Genomic DNA, 19,834 nt, shown 5'->3' on the forward strand with positions numbered 1-19,834 from the left:
CGGCTAGTAGACCGGCGACGACGACCGCCGAGCACCGCCCGAACAGGCAGGGGAGCCACCTTCGGTGGGAGTCGTGACACTCATGTTCTGTTCCAGGTGCTGATGAAGGATATTGTGACTCCTGTGCCCCAGGAGGAGGTGAAGACAGTCATCCGTAAATGTCTGGAGCAGGCAGCCTTGATCAACTACCAGCGCCTCTCAGAATACGCCAAAGTAGAAGGTAGATGACCACCTCAAATAAACACTGACAGATGCGCACACAAACGCACACACACACACACAGTTCAATTACACAATGCAGCATCACACAGCATACTAGCTATACCCATAGAGTATTATTTCACACACAGTACTTTACTGTACTGTACAATGTTCTGTCGTCATTTATGTCTCCCCTCTAGCATTGTTACCACAATAGTATTGCTATCTACAGGGATTATCACACATTATTGTTACACAGTGATATACATGCTACAGACATCATGCCCTCTGGTGCTTTACCACATTGCCCCCTGCAGGTCAATGGGTGCTAACAAACTACAGTTGTGGGGTTAGCTGATGAAACTAACACTGTAAAAGTGTGACATAAATGTGATCAGTGTTATTTCCTGATAGTAGCTGGTTGAAAATACAATCTACACAGGACCTTCTAATCAGCAGGTTTTGCGTGGTAGAGTTTCGGCCAGGCAGTAAATTAATTAATATACTGTACCAATAACAGAGTTCCAAACCTCTCTGCCAATAACAGCTAGTTTTCAGTTTCCCCCTCCCCACTCAGACCACTCATAGACAGTGATAGCAAAATTCATCCTTGAGAAATAGTTTTTTTGCTGAAAAAGCTATTTGTGTTTCTTTTTAACAATTTTAATGGAAAACTATGTCAGTAAGGAACTTAATTGTTACCCAGAAAGGATTTGATATGGAGATAACAGCAGCATTTAAGAAGAAAAAAAAGTCAAACATTCAAATACAATCAATGAATGGAAATAAGTGAACTCAAAGCAAAGATTTTGTCTTCATATGGTATTAATATAACTGTTCTGTCCCCAGCTGCAGTGAAAATACCTCGGCTTCCGGTCCTGTGGCTGCTGTTACATTAAGATGTGCTAATAAAGTTGAAACCCTCTTTTCATTTACAGGTGTCCTTTATATTGATGTAGATCCCTAAATAAATGTGCATGTTAGAGATGTGTACAGTAAGTAAAAATGCATTCAACTCCCTGTGAATCTGCCATCTTTATTCTGACTCCTGTGTGCCTCAGCTTCTCTCTGGCCCAGTCAACCCACTGTCCCTCTCCTTTCTCACACCGCCGTGGCTTCAAGGTGGGGTGATGCTCTGAAGCAACAATTGTTCTTGTTTTCTCTCCTACCCCTTTCCTATCCTCTCCTTTGTTTTGAAATAATCATCATCTTCTATTCACCGCCTCCTCCCCCTCTCTGCTTTCCTCCTCCTTGTTTATTGGCTTTGCTGCTTCTCTCCAAGCTCCTTGTAGTATGAACACAAGTCAGGAAGGCTAATGCACAAGGCATGCTGGGATTGCCCTCTGCAGCTACCCAGTATCTGTCTGTTGCATGTCCCAAGTTTTCTTTACTAGGCATCCAGAACTGGCAACATGTTCCACGGATACGTTTACAAAACAAATCTGTGTATAGGTATGTGTAGCTTGGACTACACTCAACTATACTGTTTTACTATCGAATCCTCCATTCTCAAATTAAGCTATTCTCTATTCCAGTCAGTGACTATTAGGGCTGTGGCGGTCATGACATTTTGTCAGCCGGTGATTGTCAAGCAAACAACTGCCGGTCTCATGGTAATTGACCGTTAATTAGCATAAACACACCTACAAGCCACTGATGCAGACCTTTGGAACATCTGCATTTTAAAAAGTCTAATAAATCCATTTAATATAGCCTACACATCACAATAAATTCATTATTTATTTTAGACAGGTCTAAAGAAACACGAGATGAAGAAAATGTAGTCTATTTCAGAAGAACAAAATGGCATCCTCTGAGTTGTCCTTATGTTACATGTAGGTCCTGATCTGGCTATTCCATATGGCTGTGGGCTACATAGTCCATTTAGCAGACAGGATTTACTTAGAATTTTGTAGCATTATTTTATATTATTTTATATTATGAAGAATACAATTGAACATAGCTGAATAAAATAGAAAGGATATTTTATCCAAATGATTTCTGAAGGAGTCCACACATGCAGCTAGCTATTCTGTGTTGAGTGGTTAATAAAGAAATAGATCCTCCTATATGACTAATTTAGAATTATTTATGCAACTTTAGTTGTGATACAAACGTTGGACTATATGTTTTGATTTTTAAAACATTCTAAGGCTGCATGATGCAACTCCAATGTTGATTTGAAAAAAGTCGCTCTGCTTTGTTTCTTAAGCAGGCTGCACTCACTTCATCAGTCTCTGGTTCACAATTTGGCAAGCACCTGATAATAATCTCACCAGGACAAATTTCCTGACGGCATCCCCCTTGTGTGACTGTAATGCCACCTAACAAAATCCATGCCTATGATAATTTGAATTTCCTTTTCCCGTCTGCCAATCGCCATGCTCCGAAGCACCTCTCACTCACATAGCTCTCTCAGATATCTAAATTCTTATCAGCCAATGCCTGTCATGTGATCGGGTCCTTCTCACAGGCATCTCAGCTTCGAAGTAGGCTACAAGTGAAGACAGACACATCTAGGACGCAAATGAGTGCGTCCTTCTTATCGAATTCCAAAGTGTACATTAAAGATGTTAGATTTACTTTTCGTCAGCCAACAAGATGAGTAGGCCTAACGAACAGCAAAAGCACTAGCCTATGTCAATCTACTATCCCCGTAGTACAAAAGTTGACCTATTCTATTGGTCAACTTGTCCTTCTGTGCGAGAAATAAATATTCCAAATATACTCTGGGACGCGATAGATCCCAAATTAATACAACAACTCGTATCAAAAAAAAGTTTAAAAGCAATGAGGCTGATACAACAGATACAACATTTAGCTTAAGATGTAGATATACTATTAGGCTATTTCTTCACATTATAAACGCAGCAAAGTGCACAAGGCAGTAGGCTATATGCGCGAATGTTACAAAATGCTATCAATTAGCGGGAAAAGGTCATTATCAAAAGTGACCACAAAGGCAATTATGCTTGTAATGCTTTATTATAAAGGTGTATTTTTATGGTGAAAATGATCTTCCCCAAACTAGAAACTCACTCGCTGCTTATGTATGCCAGTTAGGCTCTACACTGGCTGTAAAGCTGATTAATGTGCTTAATTTTAAGAAGTTATTTGGCCACTTTAGTTGTGATATAAACCTTATCAACATATAGACGTGTGAGCTAGGCTACATGAGACTATGATTTGAAAAAGTCGAAAATAAAAGGCATGCGCTGTTTCTTGCCTTATTGCACACGGGGGGCATCATTCACAAGTGATAATATATAATTCACAAGTGAAAGGCTAATATTGTCTCCCATCAGACAATTTTTTTATTTAATCTTGTCTTTAATCTTGTCTTTACATATACTACATAATATATGTGTGAAATTAGTTTTGGTTTAGAATGGACCATTGTCAGGGGCAGGGGAAAAAATACATGTCATCTATGCGCTTAAATAGCTAATGGAGGACGCTTTTCCCGTGGTTCATTTTCATGCCAGCCAGGTAGGCTATTCTCCTGTTGAAAAGTGAAGCAATGTGCTTAATATTAGAAAAGTTGAGAAGTAAATATAGTAGGCTATAGAAAGCTGATGGGATCCTCCTCTTTTTAAGAGGCCATCAAAAAAAATTGCGCAACATGAGCTCATGGGCTCTCATTATTTTATTTTTTTTTATTTTTGAATGTCAGATGTCAGAGTGATTTCAGGGACAATAGAGTGCTGAGTACCAGGCAGTTAGCAAGTTTGGTAGGCTTCTAATGACCATCAGCAGCGTCAGAGCTTGGAGAAGCCTAGTTACTGCGACTAAACGACATGACTGCGGTCATGACTCCTGACTGCCATTGTGGCGGTAATACGGTCACCGTAACAGACCTAGTGACTATTAAAAAAAGCTGAGGGTGACGAAGATACCCTCAGTATCTTGGAGTGGAAAAACTGCAAAAAAATCCTTAATTCTGCTCCTCATAAACATTTGCTTGTTCGTTGCCTTGACTGGGAAGATCTCCAACTTGATAGAAAAGTCTCACTCCTTAATACCATTTGGCATGAAGAATGGTTAAATAAAAGTGTGTACAAAGGCGACCCCCAGACCCCACTCCTTTTGTCCACACACCCAGTCTCCTCCACATTCGACACTTCTGTCAAATCGATGCCTCTCTTTCTGTCTCCACGGGCCTCCTCAACCACCACCACCACCACATCCACAGAGGACGCTGTGGGGACCCCTAACCTCCACATGCAGCTACCCTCTGAACTCTGACCTCTCCTTCTTTGACCCCAGCCTTTTGCATGCCCCGATCCTCTCTTGTAGGGAAAAAGAGAGAAATGTATGAGCATCCTGTCTTCTGCTTGGCGTCTCAAGTGATGGATTTAACCATTCGTGAGTACCTTCCTCATCCTGCCACACCCTCCTCCACCCCTTACTTCTCCTCCCCTCTCCTCTACCATGTTTTTCAGTTTTCAACATCTCCTCTTTTGCACGTCACCCACCCCTCCACTACTACCATTCCCTGCCGCCCCTGAACCAATCTCTCTCTTTCTCTCTCTCTCTCACTCTTTCTCTCTCTCTTGCTTCTCTCAAGTCCTTTGGCTTTTTGATCTGTTGCTTCTGTCTGTGAAAGCTACCTGTGAGGGATCCAGACCCAGGGTCTCTGTCTGTCAGCCTATCTGTCTGTTAGTTCCTAGCAGAGCAGGACCAAGGCTCCATCTATCTGTGAAGACCATGAGATATCTTATCTACTGTATCTGGCAGCTCCTCTTTCTGTTCCCATGCCTGTCTGTGACTTGAATGCATTTTTACTTTGCTTCTGTGTAAACCCCCTCAGTCCCGTTGAACACCATACAGCTACAGTACCATAGAGAACATTATCATGACTTTCCCTTTGTATCAGTTCACACTTGGGACCAGAGGGGTAAGACAACAGGAACAGGAAGTGGCAACGTAAGGAGGACATATGTCGACACATCTCTACACGTTTTCCAATAGAAACATTTATATATTGCCATGTCTTTTCTTTATTATTACAGCTTTTTGCTGTATGTCCTGAAGGGTGTGTTTTCTTTATTATTACAGTTTTTTGCTGTATGTCCTGAAGGGTGTGTTTTCTTTATTATTACAGCTTTTTACTGTATGTCCTGAAGGGCGTGTTTTCTTTATTATTACAGTTTTTTGCTGTATGTCCTGAAGGGTGTGTTTTCTTTATTATTACAGCTTTTTACTGTATGTCCTGAAGGGTGTGTTTTCTTTTTTATTACAGCTTTTTACTGTATGTCCTGAAGGGTGTGTTTTCTTTTTGGGGGTTTGGGTTTTGTTTGGACCTCCGTCTGTATATGTTTTACTGTATAAAGATATATGTGTGTCCATGTCTGAGTACTGGTTAACATCAGAGGGTAAAAGATGTTGCTCAACCACCTGTTTTCCAGACTTCCACTCTATCCTGCTCTTATGCTTTCAGTACTGACTATCCTCTCTTCTTTCTCTCTCTCTTTCTCTCCCTCCCACCGTCCTTTGTCTCTCCTTCTCTTTCATTCTCTGCTCCCCCTCACTCCTACTCTCACTTAGCGGAGAAAACTCAGAAAGATAAGAAAGATCATCAGGATCAGGATCCAGGTGACATCATATATATGAGCATATCCTAACCCGGCTAGAGCCATAGCAACATAACATCTCACAGCCTTCCTGAGGCACGGCCTGGGAATGTTACAGGAACGTTGTGACAGCGTTATGTCACCACACCCCTGCCCTGTAGTTTCCCCTGTACCTGCACTGCATTCCAGTGATGGAGATGCAGCCCTCCCCAGTGGGTGATTGTGGTAACCTTAACTGTCAAGTCCTCTCTCTAACCCTCCTGTTAAGACCGCTCATCTGTGGTGGCTCCACCAATGGACATCCTCTGAATTCTTTTAAAATTCTTCCTCTTTCCTATAATGTGGCCTTACTGCACTAGATTTCTTCCAGGAAGAAAAAGAAGTGAGGAAGGGAGGAAGAGGGAAAATGGAGGGAGCAATTTTAAGACCATTCAGACCATTGCCATTGAGTATCACACTTGTGTGATTGAAACCTGCAGAGTTAGCACTGCTTTATTGCAAGTACATGTAAGTTAAAGCAGTTATTACATGCTTTGGAATGTATGCTGTTGTACAATTGAAGTATTACTTCCTCTGCAGAAAGTGCATGAACTATAAATATCTCCAATGTACTAAAATGCAATAGTTTTGAATACAAACCTGTCATGGTTTGGTATTGATGGTTGCAAAATTTGACCATAAGTGATGAGACGGTTTGGATATTCTGACTGCTATTGTTCATTGATGACCATGTTTTTATATCAATGGAAATGTTGATACATTGGAAATAAATACGTGAACTAAGATGAGATCATAGATGATAATAGCACATACTGTAGTCATCATAAGTATTAATGTCACTTCAGACTGTTTCAGGGTTGCGATCCTGCTGCACTCTTAGAAGAAAAGGTGCTATCTAGAACCTTAAAGGGTTCTTCGGCTGTCCCCATAGATGAAGCCTTTGAAGATCCCTTTTTGGTTCCTGGTAGAACCTTTTTGGGTTCCATGTAAAATCCTTTCCACAGAGGGTTCTTCCTGGAACCAAAAACTATTCTCCTATGGAGACAGCGGAATAACCCTTTTAGAACCCTTTTTTCTAAGAGTGTGGTGTCACTCTGGGTGACACATTGTTTCAATTCCACTGAATAGACAGAGCTCACACCTGGTTTCCCAGGTCTAAAACAGCAGACATCCCTTATACTGTAGAATGTGGCAATACTGAGTTTCTGTTATAGAAGATCTAGATTTGTGCCCTTGTCCCTCACCTCACCTGTATCACTCCAGCCCCCCTGCCCCTTCATTGACTAAGGGAAGAAGTTGCCTTTTTGTTTGAGGGCATTCTTTTAAACCCTCCATCCATACTGGTGACTAGGCCGTCATTTCAAAACTCAGTCAAAGAGGCAATCCTCTGTCCACAGTTCAGTCCACGGACACCACTGGGCTTAAAGTGCTATGCCAGTGTGTGTGCGTCACAGAACTGTACCTCTGTACACTGCCAATTAAACCCCTGCTACTACAGAATACTGACTAGCACAATGACAGATGTGTATGCCGGACAAAGAGCAGAAGCAGTGAGGAGAGGACTTCTTCCAGTGTAAAAGTCCACATTGTCACATTAATCTCTCCATTTTACTGGGACTGTAAACAGACTGAGAAATGGGAAATGAGTCAAGTAAGTCGGTGTTGTTTTGAGAGTCTGTCTGACTGATTCGTTAAGAAATGGGTAAGTCAGCCATATCGAAATATCTTTGACCCTGCCTGAGATGCCCTGAAGTCTGAACGAGGAACCAAATATGTATGGTACTGTATAGGCTACTACCCAGTCTTCCAGTTACCTCTGCTGACTCTCTCTCACACATATACCTTCTCTTCACCGTATTACTTATTATTTTATTTATTTCAAAAGCCTGACATTTATGTGTAGTATCATCACAACCTCATTGGTCAGTTGAGCTGGTTGGGTTTCGTCCGTTGGTTGTGTTTTGTTACATGATTGCTGTAGACGGAGTTGGTATCCATTAGTAGTAGTAGTATGTGAACACCAGACTTTAATTGTGTTTTTTTGTTCTTCAAGATGGATTTGATGTGAAAACAATTATTGTAATAATGCAAATACTTGCACTCTACACTTCTTAGTGGTTATATTTATCCTGGTTGTCACAGCAATCCTACTCAGCTGGGGAAAGTACCAGACTACAGTGAGAGTAGTTTTGCATGTCACATGTTAAACATGAAGAAAAGAACATGAGTGCTGCACGACGTTCTGCACATTCTGCATGGTAACTGTGGAACATGTGTTGTTTTCCCTGTTTTCATTTGACTCATTGTACCTGCGTTGTTCTTGATGGTGTTATTACAGTGTTGCCCTCTGAGGCTTACACAATAGCACACCATTACCATAACGTTGATCAGACGTTGTGGGGAGGTTTTACAGCCATGTATCTCCCTCCATATTGACCTGTGACCTTTGTGCTTCAGAGAATGTAGGGCGCTTAGTCACCCCAGCCAAAAAGCTGGAGGACACCATCCGCCTGGCCGAATTGGTCATCGAGGTCCTCCAACAGAATGAGGAGCACCATGCAGAGGTGAGTACATTACACACACTCTCTCCTCTGTCTGTCTGTCTGTCTGTCTGTCTGTCTGTCTGTCTGTCTGTCTGTCTGTCTGTCTGTCTGTCTGTCTGTCTGTCTGTCTGTCTCTCACTCTCTCTCGCTCTCTCCCACACACACACGCACACACACACACATTATGTCTAATATATTCCTATAAAACACTGTGCAACGTGACCAGGGAAAATCAAAAGTCAGTTATTACCAGAGCAGAGAATTATTAACTACAGAGAACCACGGGGCATTTATTCTGTGTCTGACTCTGTGTTTAACAGGCTACAGTCACAAGTACTGGAAATCAGTCGGTACAGTATTCCTATCTCTGTTTTCTTTGACTGGGGGACTTCTGATTGGGTTACTTTGTTTGCTATACATGCCCACCTGGAGGTGAAAGCCAGCGGGGCTTTAATTAACCCTATTACCTCATATTCTACCCTAGGCGCTAGCTATGAAGTTTTTCCCTGTGATGTCACAGTTGCTTTTCCTGTGAACAAGTGTGTCCCCCACAGAAGTTGCATGGGTCTGGTAGAGCAGTGTAGTACAGTGTGTAGTGTAGTGGAGGTTGGGTGGGATGATGATTCACAGACTCGATCATCCTGTTGTTGTATCACATACTTTTTAGTGGCACATGACTGTATTTGTACTCTTTCCAGAAACGTGAAGAGAATTTACAGACCTCAGTGACCCATTTTTAAACACCAAATGTGTCTATTGATTATGTGGCTAGTCCTAGTGCATGGTTTTCCTCGTGTATATCATGTTTATTCACAAAATAGAATGTTGGCATATTTTTTAACAGACCTTGACCTCTTGAGTATGTTTTGAAACAAAAAAAAAATGTCTCTGTTGTTTTGGATCATTTCTTTCTTTCACTGTCATCATCGCACATTTTCTGTCAAATAACCATTAGAAGGAAAAAGTCAACACGAGGACGCCAACTTTGAAGAAGTGTACCTGACTTAACCCCTTCCTGTTCTCTCATTGTTTGTTTTGTTTGCGGGGAATGTCCGAACAGGGCAAAGAGGTATGTGATAGATCCTGATAACATGACCTCTAACCCTTGCCACCCCCCACCTGCCATGACCCCTAACCCCTGCCACACCCACCTCCCATATTATGTGCATGTCCTGAAGATGCCCAATACCCAGGGATGATCTTAACTGTTCCCATCTTCCTTGTCTAGTAATAGCCTTGTACCCCAACTTCTTCCCTTATAGTTGCTGTCAGCCCGTCCCAGAGAGTTGTGCAAGTGCTTGTGCAACCCAAAGGGTTGCCTTTGGTGATAAGGCATACCCCAACAAGCACTGTGGCAGTGTCCCTGTCTATCATACTTAGACCCCTCCTACTGAAATAGTAGCCTCCCCCACCACCACATCGCCCCCCTCACCGTCTGGTCTGGTGCAGTTTTCTCTGTCCAACCCAACTGCCACAGCCAACTCTGGTCCCATCCTGTCAGGGAAAGACCTGCTCTCTAGTGCTGTGTGTTTGAGGAAAGCTGTGTGACAGGTAAGAGAGGTGATCCAGTCACCTCCACCCAACAAGCTGGTCCTCCTCCATTGTAGACTTGAGTACTCTCAATGGAAAAAGCATGCCATTTGTCAGGGTCAACGTGACCCACTCTATCCCCTCTTGCATTTCTCAAGTGCATTGTTGTGTGAATTTCCCCATTAGAAATGTACACTAACACTGTCAGTAGACCAGCAGAAGCAGCAATAGACACATCTTCCACTTTCCAACTCAGGACCCTCAGTCACCTCATTCATTCAGTTTGAGTCAATTCCATTTTTATTCAACTCAATTGGCGCATCTAATACAATGTTTGTGTATAGTGTATGCCATGTCCAATAAAGACCATTAATTGAATAGAATAGAAATTAAACTGACCCTAACTGTTACTCAATTCAGCATCCAATGTGGAGCATTAGTAGATGAATCCTCCTCGAGGCCTGTAATGAATTTTTTATTTATGGTTATGAGCCTCACCATTTTGACCCAGAGATCCTGTTGCTGGTTGCTGCTGGCGCTGTCATGCCAACCGTCCCATGCCAGAGTGCATCGGAACATTCACATCACAGAGGTGTGACGATGTGAATGGCTGATGGCCAAGGCCTCCAATGGGAAGAGATAGGGGGAGCATGGGAAGCTGAGTGTTAACCTGCATGAGACCAGCCTGTTCCAGACTCTGTCACTCCACTGATTCTATCTATCCTATGGGGAGGCTCAGAGCAGCTCTGTGTGAATGACTTAGTCAAGGAGCCGTGTCTACGCAGTTCTCTGTGTCTCTCTCTGTGGTCCAACAGAACAGTGCACGTTTAGCCGTGCTCAAGCGCAGAACTGAAACACTGCGCTCAAAGCTGTGAAGTGTACCCCAGAGATCTCTGTGTGATGCCTCAGAGGTGACAACTTGACTCTTATTGTGAAAACGAGAGAAGAAAAGAGCCCTTATATAGATCGGTGGAGTAGCATTCTCTCCCTTTTCCTCTAGAGAATGACAGTGCTGTGAGCCTTGTAGTTAGAGATGTGCTTGTATTATATTTGCATAATCTTATCCTCAATTTGTGTTTCTGTCTCTCTCTCTTTGTATGTTTCTCTACCTGCCTCCCTTTTCCCCTCTTTCACCCTCTATTTGTTTTTCTCAAACTTCCTTTATCTTCCCATTCCTCTTCTTCTCTCTCTATCCTCTACCTCTTTCGTTCATTCCCCCTTCTATCCCGTTCTCTTTGTCTATGTATTCCTCTCTCCTCTTTCTTTCATTCTTCACTCAATCTATCTCTCTTTCCCCTCTCTCTCTCTCTCTCTCTCTCTCTCTCTCTCTCTCTCTCTCTCTCTCTCTCTCTCTCTCTCTCTCTCTCTCTCTCTCTCTCTCTCTCTCTCTCTCTCTCTCTCTCTCTCTTTCTCCCTCTCACTCACTCACTCACTCACTCAATCACTCACACTCTCTCTCTTGCTCTGTCTCTCTCTGTCTCTAGGCGTTTGCGTGGTGGTCTGACCTGATGGTGGAGCACGCGGAGACCTTCCTGTCTCTGTATGCGGTGGACATGGACGCTGCTCTAGAGGTGCAGCCCCCTGACAGCTGGGACAGCTTCCCTCTCTTCCAGCTCCTCAACGACTTCCTGAGGACAGACTGTGAGTGCCTCCAACCCCGATCCAGGTCCTGAACTAGGGCTACATTATGAACAGACACGCAGAGCGTTTAGCACTCCAGAACCATACAGCACACACTTAACATGAGTGGAACATTCATGTCACATAGGACTGGGTTTTTATTGAATATTCATTGTGGTTGGTCTTGGCAAACTGGAGAAACTAAAACCTAGAGTTGAGATCTAATGTTACTTTCCCACAGCATGATCCTTTCTGCATTTGACTTCAGTATAATGAAAGGGATGAAGGTAACTGAGAGTACAATAGGGCGCTATGGGAGCCTCGCACTAAGAGCTGAGAGACTAACAGTGAAATGGTTGCTGTGGGCCCTGTCATCTCCCTAATGAACTGCAGTTGCCGTAGGAGCACTGTCCAGGGTGCTGAAAGCGTGAGCCAGAAAGAAACACTTACCACTGCCTTTGTGAAGTGAACCTACACTGGGCTAATTGTCCCTGGGGAATGTCTCCTTTTAGCTTGTCAGCCAGGAGTCTGGAAGGAAGTAATGCAGTCTGTTGTTCACCTGCAGTGGCTTAATGGACTTAGACTGGAACAGCTTGTTATGCTCACTTGCTACTGCTGCACAATTGGCCACATTCACAGTGGCATTTTTTTTTTTAAATAGCCGATTGGTTATTCACATTGCAATGATCATAGTTACTAGACCATCTGGATACAAGCCAAACAGAAGGGCGAAATTAATGGTATTCTTCCCCAATTTACTTTTATAATACCAAAAGGCTCCAGTGATCACTGCATGTCAACACATGATGTGTTGGATTTCATAGTGCACTCTTTACATACAGTATAATTGATGTAGCACACATGGACTAATTCCATGTAATACTAGTAATTGTAATTCCCATGACTTTGACAGCATAACTCAACATGCAAACCTCACACGGTGATGAGTGATATGGTCACCAAAATAGCATCCATCTATCCGTGTCCCTCAGGGTCCTCCAGTGGTTTACAGGAGCACACTGACAGAGTATACAATGTCAAAATCTACACTACACACACAGTGCAACATCCCCACAACTACCATTCCATATCACAGGGGCATTTTACACAGAAGGTCATTTGTTTTGTCTCCCCACAGCAGCTAGCTTATATGGCAGGAAATAGCCCTAGCACCAGACAGGCGCCAAAAGTCAGACGCCATTGAAGCAGTTAATGAGGTCTAAAACAGAAGTGGCTGGGGAGAGGGGCGAGCCCTGCATCATCACTTCTGGACAAATACATCAAAGTGTACAGCAGCCGCTCAAGTGGCTAATTGGAGAGCGGCAATCAAGGAACAAAATAAACATCACACCTACTGTGTATCATCGACCTTGACTTCTATACACGCAGCACACACATATAGCCTACACACACAATCACACACACACACACACAGAGAGAGGGAGAGCGAGCGCTCAAAGGGATAAAATACAGACCCACTGTGTGGAGCCGTGAGCCATCGCATTAGCACACACTGGCCTCCATTTTATCTCCCGTGGTCTGTGTTAGCGTTGCCTTTTTACCAGTTGAATGTAGAGGAATCATGCCTTGTCTGAAAATACTAATAGCAACAGATATCCAACACAGAGAATAGTCTAGTACGGTACCTGATAGCGAGGAGCGAGACTACTATTAGCTTCCTTCTGATAGACTCAAAAGCTTAAAGCAAGGGTTCCACAGCATAGCTTTCATAAGACCAGTCCTTTCAAGACAGCGATCACTTCAAGGAAGACAGGAAGGAGAAGTCATTCTCCCTTGGCTGTTATATTGATGATTGTTCCTTTGGTGTTACAATTTAATGAATTACTTAATATATGCTCTTTCCTGTCTCAGATAACCTGTGCAACGGGCAGTTCCACAGACACCTGCAGGACCTGTACGCCCCCCTTGTGGTGCGTTATGTGGACCTCATGGAGTCATCTATCGCCCAGTCCATCCACAGGGGCTTCGAGAGAGAGTCCTGGGAGCCTGTCAAGTAAGGGCACCTCATCATCTAGAATCAACACCCTATTGTAATGATTCGATATCCTGGGTGCTACACAGTTTCTGCATTCAAGTTGGCTATGGCAGAAACTGACTGGCACCCAGAATAGTCAAACTGCAGTAGCCTAAGCATACCTTTCTTCATGTAGGCCAATTAATCAATAAAGGATGTTGGGTACTACCCAACATACAATATAGGTAGATGTTAATATCTTTTCAAACATGAATTACTGTCAATGATTTTAGGCGTTTCCTGTTCATGTTAAAATAAATATTCAGATATTTTGGGGGTGATCATTTGTACCATGTATTTGTACATTAAATAGTTTGATATCCACATAAATGATGTATACTGAACAAAATATAAACACAACATGTAAAGTGTAGGTCCCATGTATCATGAGCAACAATAAAAGATCCCAGAAATGTTCCATACGCACAAAAAGCTTATTTCTCTCAAATTTTGTGCACAAATTTGTTTACATCCCTGTTATTGAGCATTTTTCCTTTGCCAAGATAATCCATCCACCTGACAGTTATGGCATATCAAGAACTGATTAAACAGCATGATCATTACACAGCTGCAGCTTGTGCTGGGGACATTAAAAAGCCACTCTAAAATGTGCAGTTATGTCACACACACAATGCCAACGATGTCTCAAGTTTTGAGGGAGCGTGCAATTGCCATGCTGACTGCAGGAATGTCCACCAGAGCTGTTGCCAGAGAATGTAATGTCAATTTCTCTAGCATAAGCCACCTCCAACGTCGTTTTAAAGAATTTGGCAGTACTTCCAACCGGCCTCACAACCTCAGACCACGTGTAGCCATGCAAGCCCAGGACCTCCACATCCGAGCTTCTTCACCTTTGGGATCATCTGAGACCAGCCATCCAGACAGCTGATGAAACTGAGGAGTGTTTCTGTCTGTAATAAAGCCCTATTTTGACTTAAAAACTAATTTTGATTGGTTGGGCCTGGCTCCCAAGTGGGTGTGACTATGCCCTCCCAGGCCCACCCATAGTTGTGCCCCTGTCCAGTCATGTGAAATCCATAGATCAGGGCCTAATTTATTTATTTCAATTGACTGATTTCCTTATATGAACTGTAAATTATATTTTTGTTCAGTATATATTTGTGGGCAATTGTGTAAAAATATATGGTAACTATTTACTTTGACTACATATCCATAACACATTTATTACTCATAAGCATTTCATGAACATGTTATAACAGGTCTCAACCGCATTATTAAAGGTTCACTAAATATATCCATAGCATATCTATAGCATATTCATGTCATGCTATGCAAGAGTACATATTTAGGTATCTTAATAGGTGCATCATTACAATGACAGCTTAGTGTCATCATTATGGCTGTTGTCAAAAGTATGCTTCTGCCATACCTGTGTTAGTGAATATGCCAAAAGGCCAAACCACGTTTAGAAAACGATGCTGATATATAGCCTGTACCAGCCCCATCTCCCCCACCGGCCGGTATAGGCCCACGACTTACCTTCTTCTTCTTCTCACTGAGGTCAATGGTGCATAAAGATCCCCACGGGGTTGAATCCTCTGGGTACATTTTACGGATCAAATTGTGTAGTTGAGGGTCATATCATAACTCTTTCATATCTCATTAGCAACTCTCGTTCACATCACAATTAAGTAGGTCATACTGGTCTATAACCCACACATGAAAGGTCTATGTATGTATTCTATGCAGTCAAATTAAAGTAAAATCTGTTTTCACATTCATAAAGCATTTATAGCTATGCACTTCATGGTAATTACCTGTACAGTTTGCCACTGATCTATAACACCGACATTAACGTTCTATGTATGAATTCTATGCAGTCAATATAATATAATTTATTTTCCCATTCATAAAGCATTTATAAACGTGCCACAATTATCAAAAAGAACACAGACACAACACAGAAAGGAAATATGACATTTTTTATTTACATTTTCTAGATTTAGCACATAAATCAATTGCTGAGGACATTGCCGAAGTATCTTAATATTCACATTTTTCAGTTCAACTTTTCTTTAATAGATTTAACAAAGATGGATATTTATTGTATTCATATTCAATTCCTCATTTCAGACTCATAGCTAGCAATAACTATTTTAGTATGTAAAACTAATGTAGCTAGCTAGCTAGCTTAGCTCCTGGCAATGTCAACATATTTTCCAACTTTGTCAATAAAAGTTAAACTCATCTTAAAACTCATGACATTTAGTTAACAATGGTAGCTATTGTATATTTTAAGACATACATTGTACTTTTGGACATTATGAGGTGAAAAATATCTATATCATCTTTACTCCACACACAGTGACACATACAAAGCTTTTCCTCACACTCCATTTGGCAAATCTGACCATAAGTCTATCCTCCTGATTCCTGCTTACAAGAAAAAACTCGAACAGGAAGTATCAGTGACGCACTGAATTTGGAAGTGGTCCGATGAAGTGGATGCAGTTTCGCTAGCACAAACTTGAATATGTTCCGCGATTCATCTGATGGCATTGAAGAGTTTACCACATCAGTCAACATCTTCATTAACAAGTGCATTGACGAAGTCATCCCCACAGTGGCCGTACGTACATATCCCAACCAGAAGCCATGGATTACAGCCAACATCCACATTGAGCTAAAGGCTAGAGCTGCCACTTTCAATGAGTGGGATACTAATCCAGACGCTTATAAGAAATCCCGCTGTGCCCTCCGACGAACCATCAAACAGGCAAAGCGTTCATACAAGACCAAGATGGAATCCTATTACACCAGCTCTGATGCTCGTCAGATGTGGCAGGGCTTGAAAACTATCATGAATTACAAAGGAAAACTCAGTCTCGAGCTGTCCAGTGACGCGAGCCTACCAGACGAGATATATTCCTTCTATGCTCGCTTCAAGGCTAGCAACACTGAACCATGCATGAGAGCACCAGCTGTGCTGGATGACTGTGTGATCACGCTCTCCGTGATCACTTTAAACAGGTTAACGTTCACAAGGCCACAAGGCAAGAAGGATTACCAGGACACATACTCAGAACATGCGCTGACCAGCTGACATTTTCAAACTCTCCCTGACACAGTCTGTAATACTTACATGTTTTAAGCAGACCACCATAGTCCCTGTGCCCAAGAATGCCAAGGTAACCTGTCTAAGTGACTATCACCCCTTAGCACTCACATATGCAACCATGAAATGCTTTGAAAGGATGGTCATGGCTCACATCAACATCATCATCCCAGACACCCTGGACCCACTCCAATTTGCATACCGCCACAACAGATCCACAGATGACTCGATCTCTATTGCACTCCACTCTACCCTTTCCCACATGGACAAAAGGAAAACCTATGTGAGAATGCTGTTCATTGACTACAACTCAGTATTCAACACCTCCAAACTCATCACTAAGTTAACGACCCTGTGTTTAAACACCTTCCTCTGTAACTGGATCCTGGACGGCCCCAGGTGATGAGGGTAGGAAACAATGTATCCGCCACGTTGACCCTCAACACGAGAGCCACTCAGGGCTGTGTGCTTAGTCTCCTCCTGTACTCCCTGTTCACCCATGACTGCATGGCCGCGCACGACTCAACAACACCACCTCTCCCATGACGTCAGCATGTTTCATATTTAATCATATAAGTTATACAACATGTAGATGTAACTCTGACATATACATTGTGAAATCTCTTAAAGTTACAATGTTTCCGTTATAACGGCTTAAATGATATCACAAAACAATAAATTATCTGACATGATAGTTCTTCCCACATTCTTTGTGTTAGAAATATTGTTTCATTATCCACTTTTGGATGTTGGGAGTTTTGGCGGGAATAATCTCTTTGTAACAAAATGGTTCTTTCCCCTCAATACTGCATGGCAAGGGAGAGAAAGTTCCTGCAAGGTATTTACAACCGTCATAAAACTGGCCATCTCCCCCAGGAGAGTCTTGAAACCTTTGATTAGCCGGCACCTTTGATCTCCATCCAGGAGGGCAAGTCATGGCACTAGTCACTTTATTCCTACCTAGTATATGTACATACAGTTGAAGTCGGAAGTTTACATACACCTTAGCCAAATACATTTAAACTCAGTTTTTCATAATTCCTGACATTTATAGTAAAAAGTCCCTGTCTTAGGTCAGTTAGGATCACCACTTTATTTTAAGAATGTGACATGTCAGAATAATAGTAGAGAATTATTTATTTCAGCTTTTATTTATTTCATCACATTCCCAGTGGGTCAGAAGTTTACATACACTCAATTAGTATTTGGTAGCATTGCCTTTAAATTGTTTAACTTGGGTCAAATGTATCGGGTAGTCTTCCACAAGCTTCCCACAATAAGTTGGGTGCATTTTTGCCCATTCCTCCTGACAGAGCTCGTGTAACTGAGTCAGGTTTGTAGGCCACCTTGCTCGCACACGCTATAAGATTGAGGTCAGGGCTTTATGATGGCCACTGCAATACCTTGACTTTGTTGTCCTTAAGCCATTTTGCCACAACTTTGGAAGTATGCTTGGGGTCATTGTCCATTTGGAAGACCCATTTGCGACCAAGCTTTACCTTCCTGACTGATGTCTTGAGATGTTGCAATATATCCACCTAATTTTCATTCGTCATGATGCCATCTATTTTGTGAAGTGCACCAGTCCCTCCTGCAGCAAAGCACCCCCACAACATGATGCTGCCACCCCTGTACTTCACGGTTGGGATGGTGTCCTTCGGCTTGCAAGCGTCCCTCTTTTTCCTCCAAACATAACGATGGTCATTATGACCAAACAGTTCTAATTTTGTTTCATCAGACCATAGGACATTTCTCCAAAAAGTACGATCTTTGTCCCCATGTGCAGTTGCAACCCGTAGTCTGACTTTTTTATGGCGGTTTTGGAGCAGTGGCTTCTTCCTTACTGAGGGACCTTTCAGGTTATGTCGATATAGGACTCGTTTTACTGTGGATATAGATACTTTTGTACCTGTTTCCTCCAGCATCTTCACAAGGTCCTTTGCTGTTGTTCTGGGATTGATTTGCACTTTTCACACCAAAGTACGTTCATCTCTATGAGACAGAACGCGTCTTCTTCCTGAGAAATAGCGGCTGCGTGGTCCCATGGTGTTTATACTTGCATACTATTGTTTGTACAGATGACCGTGGTACCTTCAGGCATTTGGAAATTGCTCCCAATGATGAACCAGACTTGTGGAGGTCTACAATATTTTTTCTGTGGTCTTGGCTGATTTATTTTAATTTTCCCATGATGTCAAGCGAAGAGGAACTGAGTTTTTAAGGTAGGCCTTGAAATACATCCACAGGTACACCTCCAATTGACTCAAATTATGTCAATGAGCCTATCAGAAGCTTCTAAAGCCATGACATAATTTTCGGGAATTTTCCAAGCTGTTTAAAGGCACAGTCAACTTAGTGTATGTAAACTTCTGACCCACTGGAATTGTGATACATTGAATTATAAGTGAAAAAATCTGTCTGTAAACAATTGTTGGAAAAATTACTTGTGTCATGCACAAAGTAGATGTCCTAACTGACTTGCCAAAACTATAGTTTGTTAACAAGAAATTTGTGGAGTGGTTGAAAAACGAGTTTTAATGACTCCAACCTAAGTGTATGTAAACTTCCGACTTCAACTGTATCTACCTCAAATACCTCGTACCCCTGCAAATTGACTCGGTACTGGTACCCCGTGTATATAGCCAAGTTATTGTTACTCATTGTGTATTTTTTCCTCGTGTTATTATTTTTCAAAAAATCTTTGTTTTTCTCTTTGCATTGTTGGGAAGGGCTCGTGAGTAAATATTTTACTGTTTGTCTACACCTGTTCTTTACAAAGCATATGACCATTCTTTTCTTCTTTTATTTGAATTAAGAGACAAACATCATCGCATTCTTTCCATTTTGGATGCACTATCACAGGACAAGCGTGTGAGAGTTGAGTGGTCATTGAAATGACACTTCCTGGTGAACTCTCGCTTCTACAAAAATCATTAAAAAAATGTATTAAACATTTTGTTAACCTTTTTCATGAATGAAAGTATACATTTGTACATTTAAAATAACAAAAATAGCTATTAAAAGCCAGACGAATGCTAGGCTGTCACCCGGAAGCGATGCCACCATGACTTACCTCTCATCTGCAGTCAAAACATAGAGAATGATAGAGGCTTCTAGTTGCCAAAAGGCCGTATTAGCATGAGCAGCGCCATATTAGCATGGGCAGTGCCATTGAGGGCTTCCACCATTTTATTGTAGTCAACTGGGTGGGACTTCCAACTTCGTTGGCTGATCCCTCCTGATGACCTTGTTGGAG

The 19,834-nt window shown here is 42.1% G+C and overlaps 1 protein-coding gene across 7 annotated transcripts in view; it reads left to right on the top strand.

Moving 5' to 3' along the window:
- The window catches only part of LOC139535652 (calcium-dependent secretion activator 1), a 192,408-nt gene that overhangs the window by 135,679 nt on the left and 36,895 nt on the right, over positions 1-19,834 (top strand). For 2 of the 7 annotated variants that reach the window (XM_071335273.1, XM_071335278.1), the window contains exons 16-21: positions 97-220; positions 4,498-4,566; positions 5,749-5,796; positions 8,232-8,338; positions 11,332-11,488; positions 13,340-13,481. In XM_071335273.1, coding sequence (XP_071191374.1) covers positions 97-220; positions 4,498-4,566; positions 5,749-5,796; positions 8,232-8,338; positions 11,332-11,488; positions 13,340-13,481 — 647 coding nt within the window. The remainder of the gene's footprint in view (positions 1-96; positions 221-4,497; positions 4,567-5,748; positions 5,797-8,231; positions 8,339-11,331; positions 11,489-13,339; positions 13,482-19,834) is intronic. The other 5 variants (XM_071335275.1, XM_071335279.1, XM_071335277.1 and 2 more) reach the window with 3 other exon arrangements.

This window comes from Salvelinus alpinus, chromosome 12 (assembly GCF_045679555.1).
Source record: "Salvelinus alpinus chromosome 12, SLU_Salpinus.1, whole genome shotgun sequence".
Taxonomy (NCBI): Eukaryota; Metazoa; Chordata; class Actinopteri; order Salmoniformes; family Salmonidae; genus Salvelinus; species Salvelinus alpinus.